Consider the following 14,205-nt stretch of genomic DNA (forward strand, 5'->3'; position numbering starts at 1 on the left):
TATGCAGATGCCCCCTGACCTCACTAAACTATCCTGCCTGATAATCCCGACCCGGGGCCTTATGGCCTCTCATTCATAAATCAATTAATTTGTATGTTTAAAGCACTCGCACAGCCCGGGGGTATCAAGGCGCTGTTACAGATTTTTTTTTTTCTTAGTTGCAATTTTATAACACGCTTAAATACCCAGAAGTTTCTAAGCGGGGACCCGGGATCGAACCTGTGTTGCTTTGTGTCAACTTGCTTCCAAGGCGAGTACGTTGCCACTGAGCTATCCTCCTGGGACACTCAGAAGGCTTGCAGTGATACTGAGATGCCCCCTGACTTCTCTAAACTATCCTGCCTGATAATCCCGACCTGGGGCCTGATGGCCTCTCACAAGGCTTGCCGTGATATTGCTTTACCTCCTCACTGAGTGTTTCAGCTCAAGGAGGGCTTCCTGCCTTCCTACTCTGCATTCTCCAGCTCTCTCCACCATCCATGGAGTCAGTCAATCTGAATATGCAGCCATCTGGGAACCCTCTACTTCCCCAATCCTGGCTTTCATTGGACTATTCTGCCCCTCTTAATGGCCAGCTGCCTCTCTCATCGCCCCATTATTTATTTTACTGGCTACAGATTTGTGTGGGCACTCTTGAATGTGGCCCATTAATATTCAATACAGCGCTCTCAATTCGACTCTTTTTATGGCATATTTTCAACAGGGAGGAGCAACACTGAGCACATGGTTTCACTTGTGTATGAACTACTCCTGAGCTAGCCATTTTGACTAGTACAATGCACAGGTAAATAGCGCGCCATCTCCCACTTGGCCCAGTACATATATGCACCGTTGGCACCTAGAGAAAACACACATATGAAGTACCAACTCACTTTCACCGGTTGCACCATATGACTCTGTAGAATGTCCAAGCCATCGTCAATATGCAACTACCAGTGTTAGTGAGACCTTAACATGAAGGTGCACATAGGATACTACAATGTTGCCAAGTGAAGAGGTGAGTTGTACTCAGAGGAGGGTCTAGACTATGAGGTGCAGAATAAAAGGTGACTTTCATCTAAAACAATCATTCCCAAGACTGCAAATCGCAGGGAACCCTGACTGTCCGTCTTCAGACACAGTCACCAGAGGATTATCTGGGTCAGTTCAGGGCATTTGTGTGTTTAAAGTCTGTTGTTCTGTCTACATTATTTTTGCTCCCATGTTTTGTAATGTATAGTGTGCAGAGAGAAATGGAACACATTTACCCTACACCTTGATCCGGCATCCATCTCTGGAAGTGGCCACTGACATGCAAGTCTTCTATTGTCCAAGTGCATAAGGGATCACAGCAGTGGCAGCCAAAACCAAGTGGTGAGTAAAGGACGGTGCCTGCCAGCTGATGCATGATTGCTTTCCTCTGTCTGATTGGGTGGCACATATAATTGTTCACTGGTATGTCACATTACCCTGGGATAAACCCTCGGGAGGAGCCAGGCATGCTATTATGCAAACGTGCAGTTGATAAACCTGAGCCAGGGAGCTCTTAAGGTGGGTTTCTAGCACTATAGCTGATCACACAATGCATGCGCTCTGCACATTTGGCAGTAGCAATAAGAGCAGGGAAGACTGTGCAGAGGAAATGTGATGTGTGGATGGGTCAGACTCCAGCAGTACAGTACCTGCGTTCATACTCGACACAGTGAAGAGGAAATGTGATGGGTGGATGGGTCAGATTCCAGCAGTACAGTACCTGCGTTCATACTCAACACAGTGCAGAGGAAATGTGCTGGGTGGACGGGTCAGACTCCAGCAGTACAGTACCTGTGCAGAGGAAATGAGCTGGGTGGATGGGTCAGACTCCAGCGGTACAGTACCTGCGTTCATACTCAACACAGTGCAGAGGAAATGTGCTGGTGGATGGGTCAGACTTCAGCGGTACAGTACCTGCAATCATACTCGACACAGTGCAGAGGAAATGTGATGGGTGGATGGGTCAGACTCCAGCGGTACAGTACCTGCGATTATACTCGACACAGTGCAGAGGAATTGTGCTTGGTGGACGGGTCAGACTCCAGCAGTACAGTAACTGTGCAGAGGAAATGAGCTGGGTGGATGGGTCAGACTCCAGCAGTACAGTACCTGAGTTCATACTTGACACAGTGCAGAGGCAATGTGCTGGTGGATGGGTCAGACTTCAGTGGTACCGTACCTGCAATCATACTCGACACAGTGCAGAGGAAATGTGATGGGAGGATGGGTCAGACTCCAGCGGTACAGTACCTGCGATTATACTCGACACAGTGCAGATGAAATGTGCTGGGTGGATGGGTCAGACTCCAGCAGTACAGTACCTGCGATCATACTTGACAGTGCAGAGGAAATGTACTGGGTGGATGGGTCAGACTCCAGTGTTACAGTACCTGCGATCATACTCGACACAGTGCAGAAGAAATGTGCTGGGTGGATGGGTCAGATTCCAGAGGTACAGTACCTGCGATCATATGCGACACAGTGCAGAGGAGATGTGATGGGTCAGACTCCAGCAGTACAGTACCTGCGATCATACTCGACACAGTGCAGAGGAAATGTGATGGGTGGATGAAGTATACTCGACACAGTACAGAGGAAATGTGCTGGGTGGATGGGTCAGAATCCAGCAGTGCAGAGGGAATGTGATGGGTGGATGGGTCAGACTCCAGCGGTACAGTACCTGCGATCATACTCGACACAGTGCAGAGGAGATGTGATGGGTCAGACTCCAGCAGTACAGTACCTGCGATCATACTCGACACAGTGCAGAGGAAATGTGATGGGTGGATGAAGTATACTCCACACAGTGCAGAGGAAATGTGATGGTGGATGGGTCAGACTCCAGCAGTGCAGAGGAAATGTGATGGTGGATGGGCAGACTCCAGCGGTGCAGAGGAAATGTGGTGAGTGGATGGGGCAGACTCCAGCGGTACATCACCTGCAATCATACTCGACACAGTGCAGAGGAAATGTGATTGGTGGATGGGTCAGACTTCAGCGGTGCAGAGGAAATGTGCTGGGTGGATGGGTCAGACTTCAGAAGTACAGTACCTGCGATCATACTCGACACAGTGCAGAGGAAATGTGATGGGTGGATGGGTCAGACTTCAGCGGTGCAGTACCTGCGATCATATTCGACACAGTGCAGAGGAAATGTGATGGGTCGATGGGTCAGACTTCCGCGGTGCAGAGGAAATGTGATGGATGGATGGGTCAGACTTCAGCGGCACAGTACCTGCGATCATACTCGACACAGTGCAGAGGAAATGTGATGGGTGGATGGGTCAGACTTCCGCGGTGCAGAGGAAATGTGATGGGTGGATGGGTCAGACTTCAGCGGCACAGTACCTGCGATCATACTCGACACAGTGCAGAGGAAATGTTATGGGTGGATGGGTCAGACTCCAGCGGTACAGTACCTGCGATCATACTCGACACAGTGCAGAGCAAATGTGATGGGTCAGACTTCAGCGGTGCAGTACCTGCGATCATACTGGACACAGTGCAGAGGAAATGTGATGGGTGGATGGGTCAGACTCCAGCGGTACAGTACCTGCAATCATACTCGACACAATCAGCGGCAGGATGATGAGTTTCAGCATTCGCATTAGAAGTTCTCCAGGGAAGGCGAAGTAGAACTTGTCCAGATTCGAAAGCTTGGCATATTCTCGCACCAGCACTCCCAGGCCGATACCTAATGGAAACAAAACAGCAGGTTCGTTATCATGAACAGAAGGCCCCAGAAAACACCAGTTAGCGCACAATAAACCACAGCATACTTCCTAAAAAAACAACTTCTGAATGTAGAGTAAATACAAGCGCATGCGTTCGAAGGAAAATCCCCAGACTGCCATGCACTCTTTAGTTTGCTCACATATTGATGGCTTTGAGCATGTACTGCCAGTCGTGACCTACCTACCAATAATGTGCCGTGAATTCATTATATTAGAAATATCTGTTCTACAATTGATTTATAAAATGGAGACATTTAACATACAGAAAAAACACCGTAGGCAAAATGTTAATAAAGAGGTATCTAAAATTAGCACAGAGAATGCCTTTTTTTGGGGATACCCCATGTTTGGACACGCATTTATAAAAGGCCCCCAGCACCCACGTGGGCCCTAAAGGGCCCGTCATTGTGAAATAGAAGAAAGCCTTTCAATCCCTGTCTTGGGGATAGAAATGAAAGCAGGGTTTATGCCGCTGCTGTTTTTCTGAGATACAAATGCACTGCAGGGTCGGAAATGGCCCTCTCATGCATTTCGCGCCAAATGGGTTTGTTTTCCGTGCATTTCAGAGCACATCCAGACTTTGAATTCGAGGTGACTTTAAAATGCACAGAAACACTCCTTAATTGATTGGTTGATTTGGCATTTATAATGTGCCTATACACAAGGGTTTCAAGGCGCAAGAAGACAGGGAGGGGGAAAACAGAGGCTTGACAAGGCAAAGGATCTTACTAGGCCTTGTGGCATTCAGATCGTGCAAGTGCGAGTAGTGCAGAGGGAAGGGGGTAAGTGCAATCAGGGCAAGGGCTCTGAGTTAAGTGCGAAGAGGGCAGGGGACTACAGAGGTGCAGGCCCCGCCCGGCAGTGCGTGCAGGGCCAGGAGGCAAATGCATGAGGACTGGGCAGGAGGGGCCTGGTGCCATGTACGACTGCAGCCAGTCCAGGTAGAGCAGGAAGGTAGGTTAGCAGGGGAAAGGGAGCGAGAAAGAAGAGGCAAAGAGCAAGGTCTTGAGAAGCTTCTGGTGAAGCCCTGAGGTGGAAAGGGCTGTGGAAGCAAAGCTGTTTGCTGTGGCGAGTGGAAGAGCGTTATTCCTATCTATCATCCTCTTGATACCTTGAGGAAACCAGAGAAGCCCCTAGAAGAGGGGGAGAGGTGCGTGTGCCTTTAACAGTCAACAGTCAAGCTATCAGCTGACCACCCAGCTGACTACTTGAGGCCGCCTCCATGACCCTTGCGGCGTGAAGCCCTGAGGTGGAAAGGGCTGTGGAAGCAAAGCTGTTTGCTGTTTGGCGAGCGGCGAGTAATGGCGTCCACTCAATCTACTGTGCTAAGGACCCGGGCACAGAGGCGGCGTGACGGCGCGGTGGCTCCCGATGAGATAAAGGCTACTTGCCGACTTCCACGTTCTCGTTCACAGAAAGTAAGTTGCTATCATTCCTGCACTTCTGAACCTGAGTCTGTCGAGCACAAAGAAGGTCTTATTCAAGCACACGAGGCACAGGATTTTGAAAACGCAACAATCACCATTGCTAATCTGCCCCCTTGCTGTGACAACGTGTTTGACAATACATGCAGCATGTACAACGCTAGCACAGATTCTATCACAGGTTGCACTATTACTCACGGGTGGCGCGGGGAGGAAAACGAATGCCGTGCGCTGGACGCCGGCGAGCCCCTGCAGGTGATTGAGGGATCTGGATGTCGCGGGGTTCGTGAAGCCCCGCCGAAGCCCCGCAATAGTGACAGCGACGAACCGCCTAGTTACTGCTGTGGCGGATCTCTCATCCCGGCTCTCGTCGTAGGGTGTGTCTGTTTGGCCGCCGCTCCCGCGAGCGATGACGCCGTGGCGGAGGGTTTTGGAGCGTGTGTAGCTACGAACACGCGCGGCCAAGGTAACTCAGACTCAGTCACAGCTCGAGGTCTCGGAGTCGACGGAGCAGCGCCCTCTAGCAGCGAATTCACTGTAGAACAGGAAATTGATCAAGAGAAGGAGCTGTTTACTGCCGTAAATCAGACCGCTGGGCCTCGGCCGTCCACCTATTCTTTTTCTAGCTTACCTAGCGACGACGTGGGACCTATTCTAAATGACTCTAGCACATTGATCAGTGCGAGTTCTCCAGTGAGTGTAACCACGAAACAGTCCACAGAGGGCTTGCTTGAAGAAATCGTATATACGAATGCGAACAACTTTAGCATTCAACATCACATTTCCAACTCAAGTCTGCACGGCTGTGACCGAAACTGCGTTCTTAATCTGGAGAATGGCACAATGGGCGAGCCAGAGGCACGCAATTCAATGCCCGCAAGAAGAGACTCCCTTGGGGTAGTGAACAACGTCCTTCAGAACTTAACGCTCTTGAACAAAATGTGCGCCAGTAAGACACCCAAAGAGCCGAATCTTTCAGCCGAACCGAAAGTAAAATCTGCAGTTAAACGTAATAACAGCCAGCTGTTGGGAGCAATTTCTGACATATGGCCTGACTCGTGCTACAAACGGTTAAAATCAACCGATCAGTCCTTAAAGGCCGACTTGAGGCACGAGACATCTGAAATTCACTTGACTTTCCAAAAAAGACTTGCCTCCCCTAAATGGAAGTCCTATGGAGCCATTGATGAATCCGGTGGCAACGACCACTCCTCACATAATGACTCCACGGATTCTTCATTAATGGAACGCCCATTTCCGAAAATTCGTCGCGAGAAGGAGCTTCATGTGGCCAGACCTTCTGAGCCTCAACCCAATTCATCTTGTATAACTCTGCCGACGATGCCTTCATCAACGGAATTACAAGCCCTTCTTATGGCCTCTTCGTCGATTTCATTGGCCCCGTTCATGAAACTGTACGAAAACTTACATGAAGCCACTAAGGACTTAACAACGGTGGTCGCAATGAAGAGCTCAAAACTAACTCAGATAGAAAAAACTTGCGACCGCTCGTACGTCGAGCAACACGAGTGCCTTAAAAGACTGGAAGGAGCGTTTGTCTTGTTAAACGAGAGCAAGAAAACCGACTCATCTGACAAAAGACTGTTCGCCGAAGTGGCGCGAGAGACCCTTGCCCTATTTAAACATGACACTAAAACTGTAGGTGGGCGGTCGTCTGAAGAGTGCCCATGTAGCAAGTTCCCTAGCACGAAAGTTAAACCTCAGGTTGAACAAGCCCTTACTAAAGCAGCAAAACAACAGCATTCTCCATTGGACGCTGTCTCTAACCAAGATCCTCTTTACTCTCAGTCGTCTCAAGCAATGCATAATACCCTAACGGAAGTGGATCTCGTTTCGACTCCTGTAAAGGCCCTTGGAGTCCCTTATGACTCAGGGCTTCCGACTATTTTACCTACTTCATCCACTGGTCCTTGCTTATCGGCAAGTTTGCCTGTATCAAACAGTGTCAATTTGTCCTTTAACACAGTATTCGAGCAGGCTAGAAGCGCCGCCAATAAGGCCTCCGTTGACCCCCAAACGGTGTCTCCTTCGGCCATTGATACTGTAACTGAAACAACTACCGAAGTTGCGAGTATCTCCGCAAATGAAGGTCTACCCAAGGTCTTTTCCATTTTTACACGATCCTCCATTGTCACAGGGAAGTTGGCAACTTCGCCTTTAAAATCAAACCACGCCGTAACCAGCAAGAAACCGAAGAACCAAAAGTCAAAGAAAAACGTCTCAAATGGATCTCAGAAATTTTTACGAAACATAAAAATGGTACAGGCCTTTTCTAGTGACTCGGCCAAAACTTCAACGGCTCAAGTCCCTGTATTGAGTAACACCCTAATATCACAAAAAAATGCTCATCTGATTTCAGCTAAACAACCTCAAATAAAGAATACCACGCCGTCTGAGGACGGCTTAACTGAAATCCTGGATTTCTCAACCTATGACGATCCAGAACCCGTAGAGTTAGAATCTGTTTCACCGACAAGCTTTGATGTGCCCCAAATCACTGTGCCATTACCCAAAGTGGTTTCGACTCAAGGTATGGAGATGCCTGTATTATTATTGGATAAAGTTGCTTCAAAGCCTGTAATAACGAAGCAGCCTTGTACAAAGGAGGCTACTGGTAAAAATCCTACACTTAAACACAAGTCTCACGAAAGACACTGTGAATTGATTGAAGCCTGTGATAATTCGATCACTATGTGTCCGCCAGCAGGCAGTCCTGTGTTTATGACCATGGCCGATAAACGGAATTTTTGCATTGCTCAGGCGCAAAGCAGTAGACCAAGGGGATCCTTGGCATTGTCATGCCCCTTGATCGAAACAGACAAAAATAAGGAGCCCGAAAAGTTTCAGCTGGAATTTGTTGAGAATGATCCCCTAGAAAGCTATCGAAGAAGTTTAAAAGAATTGGTGGTTGAGAGACATCCCCAAATTTCACACGACAAGGGCCTAAAATCAGCGCCGAATAAAGTCCGTATATACAAACTGGCAATCGAGAGCTTGAATCCAATCGCGAATCTGATCTTGAATCGTAGAACGGTTCTTCAATTACTTCACCTTGTACCAAGCCTACGTGCAATTTCCTCGAATGACATCAAAGTCGTGGAGTTTCCAGCTGAAGGCACGAATGACAAGGTGTTGCTTCACTTTACACCGAACCTTCTGATTACGTCAATATTAGAAGAAAACGTGGCATTGTTTTCATTAGGCTTCGACGTCTATAATCTGAACGACTCTGATGAATCACGACAAAACTCCAGTGAGGTCATCAACAATGGAAAGGACGCTCCGTCGTTCGCCACTGCAGCACCATCACTATTGAAAGAAGTGCCAACAAGGACACTGGAAGGGTCGCTTCATTCGACAAACACCTGCACTCAAAGTCTCAAGCAATCACCGTGCCGGCCAAGGAATCCTCTTTTGCCATCTAGCGAGGCTACCGCTAAAAGTGACGGCTCCAACGCTCAGATAAGAATAACAATTAAAAGAAAGGATTCTTTCAACGGATCCTTTAATGAGCGTCCGCACTCGATAGCACCTGCAGCTGAAAATCAAGAATGGAATTGGCTTGCCTGGGCTCTAAATGTTAAGAAAAGCCAATAATGCCAGGACTCAAAAGCCCCTACCATCTGCTCTGTAGCCTCCTGGAATACTCGAGGGTTCTTGCACCTGTTTAACACACCTTGGTTAGAAAATCTTCAAATTGTGTGTCTACAGGAAACCTGGCTAAGTGATCTACCACTCATAGCGGACTTTGAGTCGGTATTAAATCCGGCCATAAAAGCTAGGTTGGGTCGCCCTATGTCAGGGCTCCTAACGATGGTCAGAAGAACTTCTGGCTGGCGCGTCACAAAGTCTGTTAATCATTCTCCATATATTCAGGAAACCATCAATGAGAATTCAGGGAGATGGGATTTGAAGAAGGACACGATTATAATTCTGAACGTATATTGGAACCACCTACGCGCCGGTAAAATGGAGTTCATCGATCTGATAACCGGTGTAATTGATCATCTGATGGAACACTCAGACTCTCCAAAGATTCTTCTGTGCGGTGACTTAAACATCGATCTATGTAAGGATCCACAGTTAGTTCAAAACTCACTGGCACACGCTTGGGCGACTGGAATGAAGTTACGTAACTTTCAGATGCTGAATGGCAACACGTGCGGCGACTTACCATCTAGGCAAACATGGCATCGGATGGACTCATCCTCAACAATCGACTATATGTTCGCATCCGAAGCCTTGCATCCGAGGATTCAATCATTGAGGATTTGTGTAAAAGACCAGAGCGACCACAACATGTTGCTCATGGAATTTGTATCAACCAGTACCATTCAAAGGCCAAAATGGTCTCATAATCTCGTGGTCGAATCTAACAGGGTTCGCCTAAGACTAGAGGAGAGTGAAGTTAAGGGGGTGATGCTCCAGTATTGTCATCTGAGCGCAGACCTGGAATATGAACATCTCTTGACACAATTCAAAACGGTAAAAGTGGGTTTTAAAAACTCCAACATGGTCCGTGTCCACCGCTTTGATATTGAGAAATTGACGCAAAAATGAATGATGCGCACTGCCATAAGGAGAGCTAAGGCTCTTGATAGGACCACTCGTAAACTAGAAACAAAGGCGGCAAAGCAAAAATACAAAAATTGGCTGAAAATGCACAAATATATACAAGCGCAAAATGATGCAGAACAGATGTTAAATACTCTGAAAAACAAAAACACGAGCGATTTTTGGAGAATCATTAACAACTTTCAGGCTCCTCAATTGGCACTACAGTCCAGCATGGTTTCTGAAGAAACCTGGATTAATCACTTCGAAGCCTTATATAAAGCCAATATCCCTGAGATTACCACCTTGGGATCAACCGCGATACCATGGAATTTGACGTTTCCAAAAGAAGAGATAGTGTCTATCATTAATAAAGCAAAAAAATCAAGAGCCCCTGGACCGGATGGGCTTTCCAATTTCACGATTAAACAACAGCCTGAGCTATGGGCGTCCATATGCGTATCCCTATTTGATAGGATCTGTAAATCTCAAAAATCTCCGAAATCCTGGAAATCTGCTGTGATTGTCCCAATATTCAAGAAAGGAGATAGAACTTGCCCAAAGAACTATCGTCCTGTGGCTTTACTCGACAGTTTGGGGAAAATTTATGCCACAATGTTACAACACAAACTGGTAAAATGGGCAATTGAGACTAACCACGTAGACAAAAGGCAATCAGGTTTCGTAAAGCAAGTGGGCTGTTCTCTAAACTTGTTAGTGCTAAATCTGTTGAAAATGGAAGCATTAAAATCTAAATCTAAGGCCTACTTGGCCTTTATCGACTTCTCTTGCGCCTTCGATACCATTGACAGAGCCCGCTTGTGGGCAAAACTGCAAAGTTGGGGATATCCAGTCGACTTAATGGCAGCAATACGCGAATTGCACCCTGAAACCTCCATAAAAATCCGGTTGGATCAATCTGGAAACGTATCAACCCCAATCAAGACCTATAAAGGGGTGAAGCAAGGTTGTCCCTTAGCAGCTGCAATATTCAGTTTATTTATATCCGATATTGGACTGGCAATCAACGATGTAAGATCTTTTCCGCCGAAGATCGGAAAGACCTGCGTAAACTGGCTGCTATACGCCGACGATCTTGTTATTATGGATCTAACTCCCGTAGGTTTACAGAGGAAATTGAATGCAGTTGCACAATATGTTGCATCAAACCACTTGGTAATAAATACAAGAAAGTGTGAAATTATGGTGTTAAAAAATCTTAACAGTGGAAGTCGAAACACGAAAAACCATCCAAGATGGTACTTGGGTAGGGAGGTTATTCAGACAACTCAGAACGTAAAATACCTTGGAATGTTACTAAATTCATCAGTCAACGACGGCCCATGGATGTCTGAAAATAAAAGTAAATGCAAACAATTGGCCAGTCAAGCAGTCATCATATGGAACAAATATGGGAAATTTTCACTAAAACCGGTACTTGCCTTTTATCATCAGAAGGTAATCCCAGTATTATTATATGGCGCAGAAAACGCCTTGGGCTGTAGTGCTGACACATGGTCTTCGCTGGAGCACTGCTTTTGGTCGAAGGTACTGGCGTTGCCTAGGGGTATTGCAACAGCTTGTGTGAGGTATGAACTTTCACTTATCTCGTTACACGCAAGGGTTTGCTGGGCCCTAATAAGCTTATTTCGGAAATCACGCCAGCGTGAACACATTCCACAATTTGATATCTTTCACGATCCATCTCCGGCAAACAACAGCATGGTATCATTATGGTCGAAAAGATGTGAAGATATCTTAAGAAATCATGGGATTAGCATGGACCAGCTGCATAACGACCCGAACGCTGCCAAATTAAAAATCTGGCGTGCAGATTGGGAACAAACTTGTACGCAACGCAGCACAGCTTCCATGATGAAGGACATCCCGCTCGAGACAAGGCCTTTTAATGTTTTGCAACGTTACATTGAATTATTTCCAGACCCACAGGCTCGAAGAGTGTTCATGCTGATGCGGTTGAATGCATTTAAAACCAGTGAACGGCTGGTGTCTTGGCGTTCAAATAAAGTTGAATCCTTGATGTGTAGAATATGCTCCAAAGACAAGGAAACCCTAAAGCACTTGGTCCTATTTTGCACTAATCTCCGCTCTGAAAGGACAATCCATCTGGGCCCTTGGGGAGCAATCTATCCCTCCCGTTGTGCGGACGATTGGTGGGCCTATATGTTTCAAGGATGTGACAGGAAGCTGATATTACCATTAACTCGATTTCTGACGGTAATTGAAAATCGACTGAACTTATTGTCAGTTGAAGCTCAAGGAGGCCAATGTCTTGCATAGTTGTCTGTGATCTTGGCAGGGGTATTGCTAAGTGATTGCTAAGGGATGGCTAAGGGATTGTTAACGGACAGTTCTTTTCCTGATGAAGTGTACTATTGTGTGTTTGTTAGTAAAATATTTTTAAAGGTTTGTAATAAACCGATAAAAAAAAAAAAAAAAAAAAAAAGAAGGTCTGGCTCAAGTCTGAGAGGGGCAGGGAGACAATTCCAGAGGGCAACCCCTGCAAACCTCTGCTTGGAGAAGGGCCTGACCCGCAGAGAGTTAGAAGTACATGAGCGAAGGGCTCTAGACAGTAGGTACTAAGGTAGAGAGATTTGGATATAGTGAGGACCACAGCACCAGAAAGCCTTGTGGACGATGCAGAGCATCTTGAACTTGATCCGTGCAGCCACTGGACAGAGTTTTAAGGGCTGGAGAGATATGGTGCCTGGACTTGAGGCCAAGGATAAGTGTCCAGCCCTGTTCTGGATGAGCTGTTGCAGTAGTCCAGCCGGAGACGGTGAGCTTCTGAGAATACTTCTGAGGAGGTGCAGCTGCAAGTGGGCCTTCTTGCCAAGGTCTGTGATGTACACCATTGTGCAAAGGTGTGAGGTAGGGCACCTCGGCGAGCCCTATAATGCACACATTGCGATGGTCTTTGTTAATAATGCATGATTTTCTTTGGTTCAAGTCAAGGCTATGCATTTATTTGCGCATCCCAACGTTTGCTCCAAAACATTGTTTTTAGAGTCTGGCACTGTACTTCTAGTCCTCCTTGCATGCATGTCGCAACGGCAGATCTCTAAGCATGTTTGTCCAGTAGTGTGATTAGCTCATGCCTCATTCTAATCACAAGGTGTAATCATCATGGGCTTCATGGAACAATGTGGCACTTAGGCATATGTAATTTGATAACCCGCACATGGGACTTTTTGCAATATGGAATAAACAGCTTTATAACATTGAAATAGTGACCGATCCTCATTTATGAGAGAGGAAATGCAGCTATACTGCTGAACCACCACTCGTAGCTAATGAGCCTGTAGGATTTAAGAACAAGGGAGTGGCTTGCGGCGCCACATATGTTCCATGTTTCAAGCCTATAGGCTTTAGGGACACCCATAGACACCTACCCAAGCAGCAGTAAGTATTCAAGCTGAACAAAGTCTGCCCCACAATTCTCTGACATCATCGGCTTCAGTTTGAACGCTCTGCCTGGATCTGTTATGGGCTACTTCCTTCTCTCCCTCCTTTCCGACTAGACCGCCCTATGGGCCTGGCCAGCCTGGCTGTAGGTCGGCAATTCTACACCTGTACAGGCTACCCCAGGAAATCCTTACACACCCCACTTATCCTCTACGTCTCCATTATTGGGGTACATTTCACGCTCCTCTCATTTCCACATCCAGGGCTGCCTTGGCACATCTGGGACATTCCTGTGTGGTGTCCCCTTTACCAGGAAAGGGGATGCTTGTTTCACTTACCCCATTTCCATTTTCATCTCTGGGGCGCACTGAAAACATTTTAGGTTTATCTCACATTTTATGCTTTAAGATGGTTCAGTTACGGCCACTCTCCTTTACTAGATTGACTGCTGCTGAAAACATCTCATTTTCATCTCCTTGCTACATACATTATGTTTTACATTATATTTTCTCTGTGTCCGTTTCAATAGATTCAAATGTTATTTGACCAACAGTTTAATTTACATTGTGATACACCTTACAGGTATGATATCTCTTCCCTAGAGGTCTGCCACAGTGTATATCTTTCAGCTCTCAATAGGTCTGGTTTACCATCATGCTCCTGCAATGCTGGCTGTCTCCGAATACACCTGTTTTGCTATGAAGCTCATACAATGCTAGCTGTCTCTGAATAAGCCTGTTTTACTATCGAGCTCTTACGATGCTTGCTGTCTCTGAATAAGCCCGTTTTACTATAAGGCTCCTGCGATGCTGGCTGTCTCTGAATACACCCGTTTTGCTATGAAGCTCATACAATGCTGGCTGTCTCTGAATAAGCCTGTTTTACTATCAAGCTCTTACGATGCTTGCTGTCTCTTAATAAACCCGTTTTACTATAAGGCTCCTGCGATGCTGGCTGTCTCTGAATACACCCGTTTTGCTATGAAGCTCATACAATGCTGGCTGTCTCTGAATAAGCCTGTTTTACTATCAAGC

General features: G+C 46.7%; 1 protein-coding gene across 2 annotated transcripts in view; it reads right to left on the reverse strand.

The window, feature by feature from the left end:
• The window catches only part of SLC1A1 (solute carrier family 1 member 1), a 581,019-nt gene that overhangs the window by 294,520 nt on the left and 272,294 nt on the right, over positions 1–14,205 (reverse strand). The window contains exon 2 of one of the 2 annotated variants that reach the window (XM_069625728.1): positions 3,566–3,706. In XM_069625728.1, the coding sequence (XP_069481829.1) occupies positions 3,566–3,706 (141 nt within the window). Of the gene's footprint in view, positions 1–1,926; positions 1,941–3,565; positions 3,707–14,205 lie in introns of those variants that run through there. The other variant, XM_069625729.1, reaches the window with a different exon arrangement.

The sequence above is a fragment of the Ambystoma mexicanum genome, chromosome 6p, assembly GCF_040938575.1.
Source record: "Ambystoma mexicanum isolate Mex_15411 chromosome 6p, UKY_AmexF1_1, whole genome shotgun sequence".
NCBI classification, from domain to species: Eukaryota; Metazoa; Chordata; class Amphibia; order Caudata; family Ambystomatidae; genus Ambystoma; species Ambystoma mexicanum.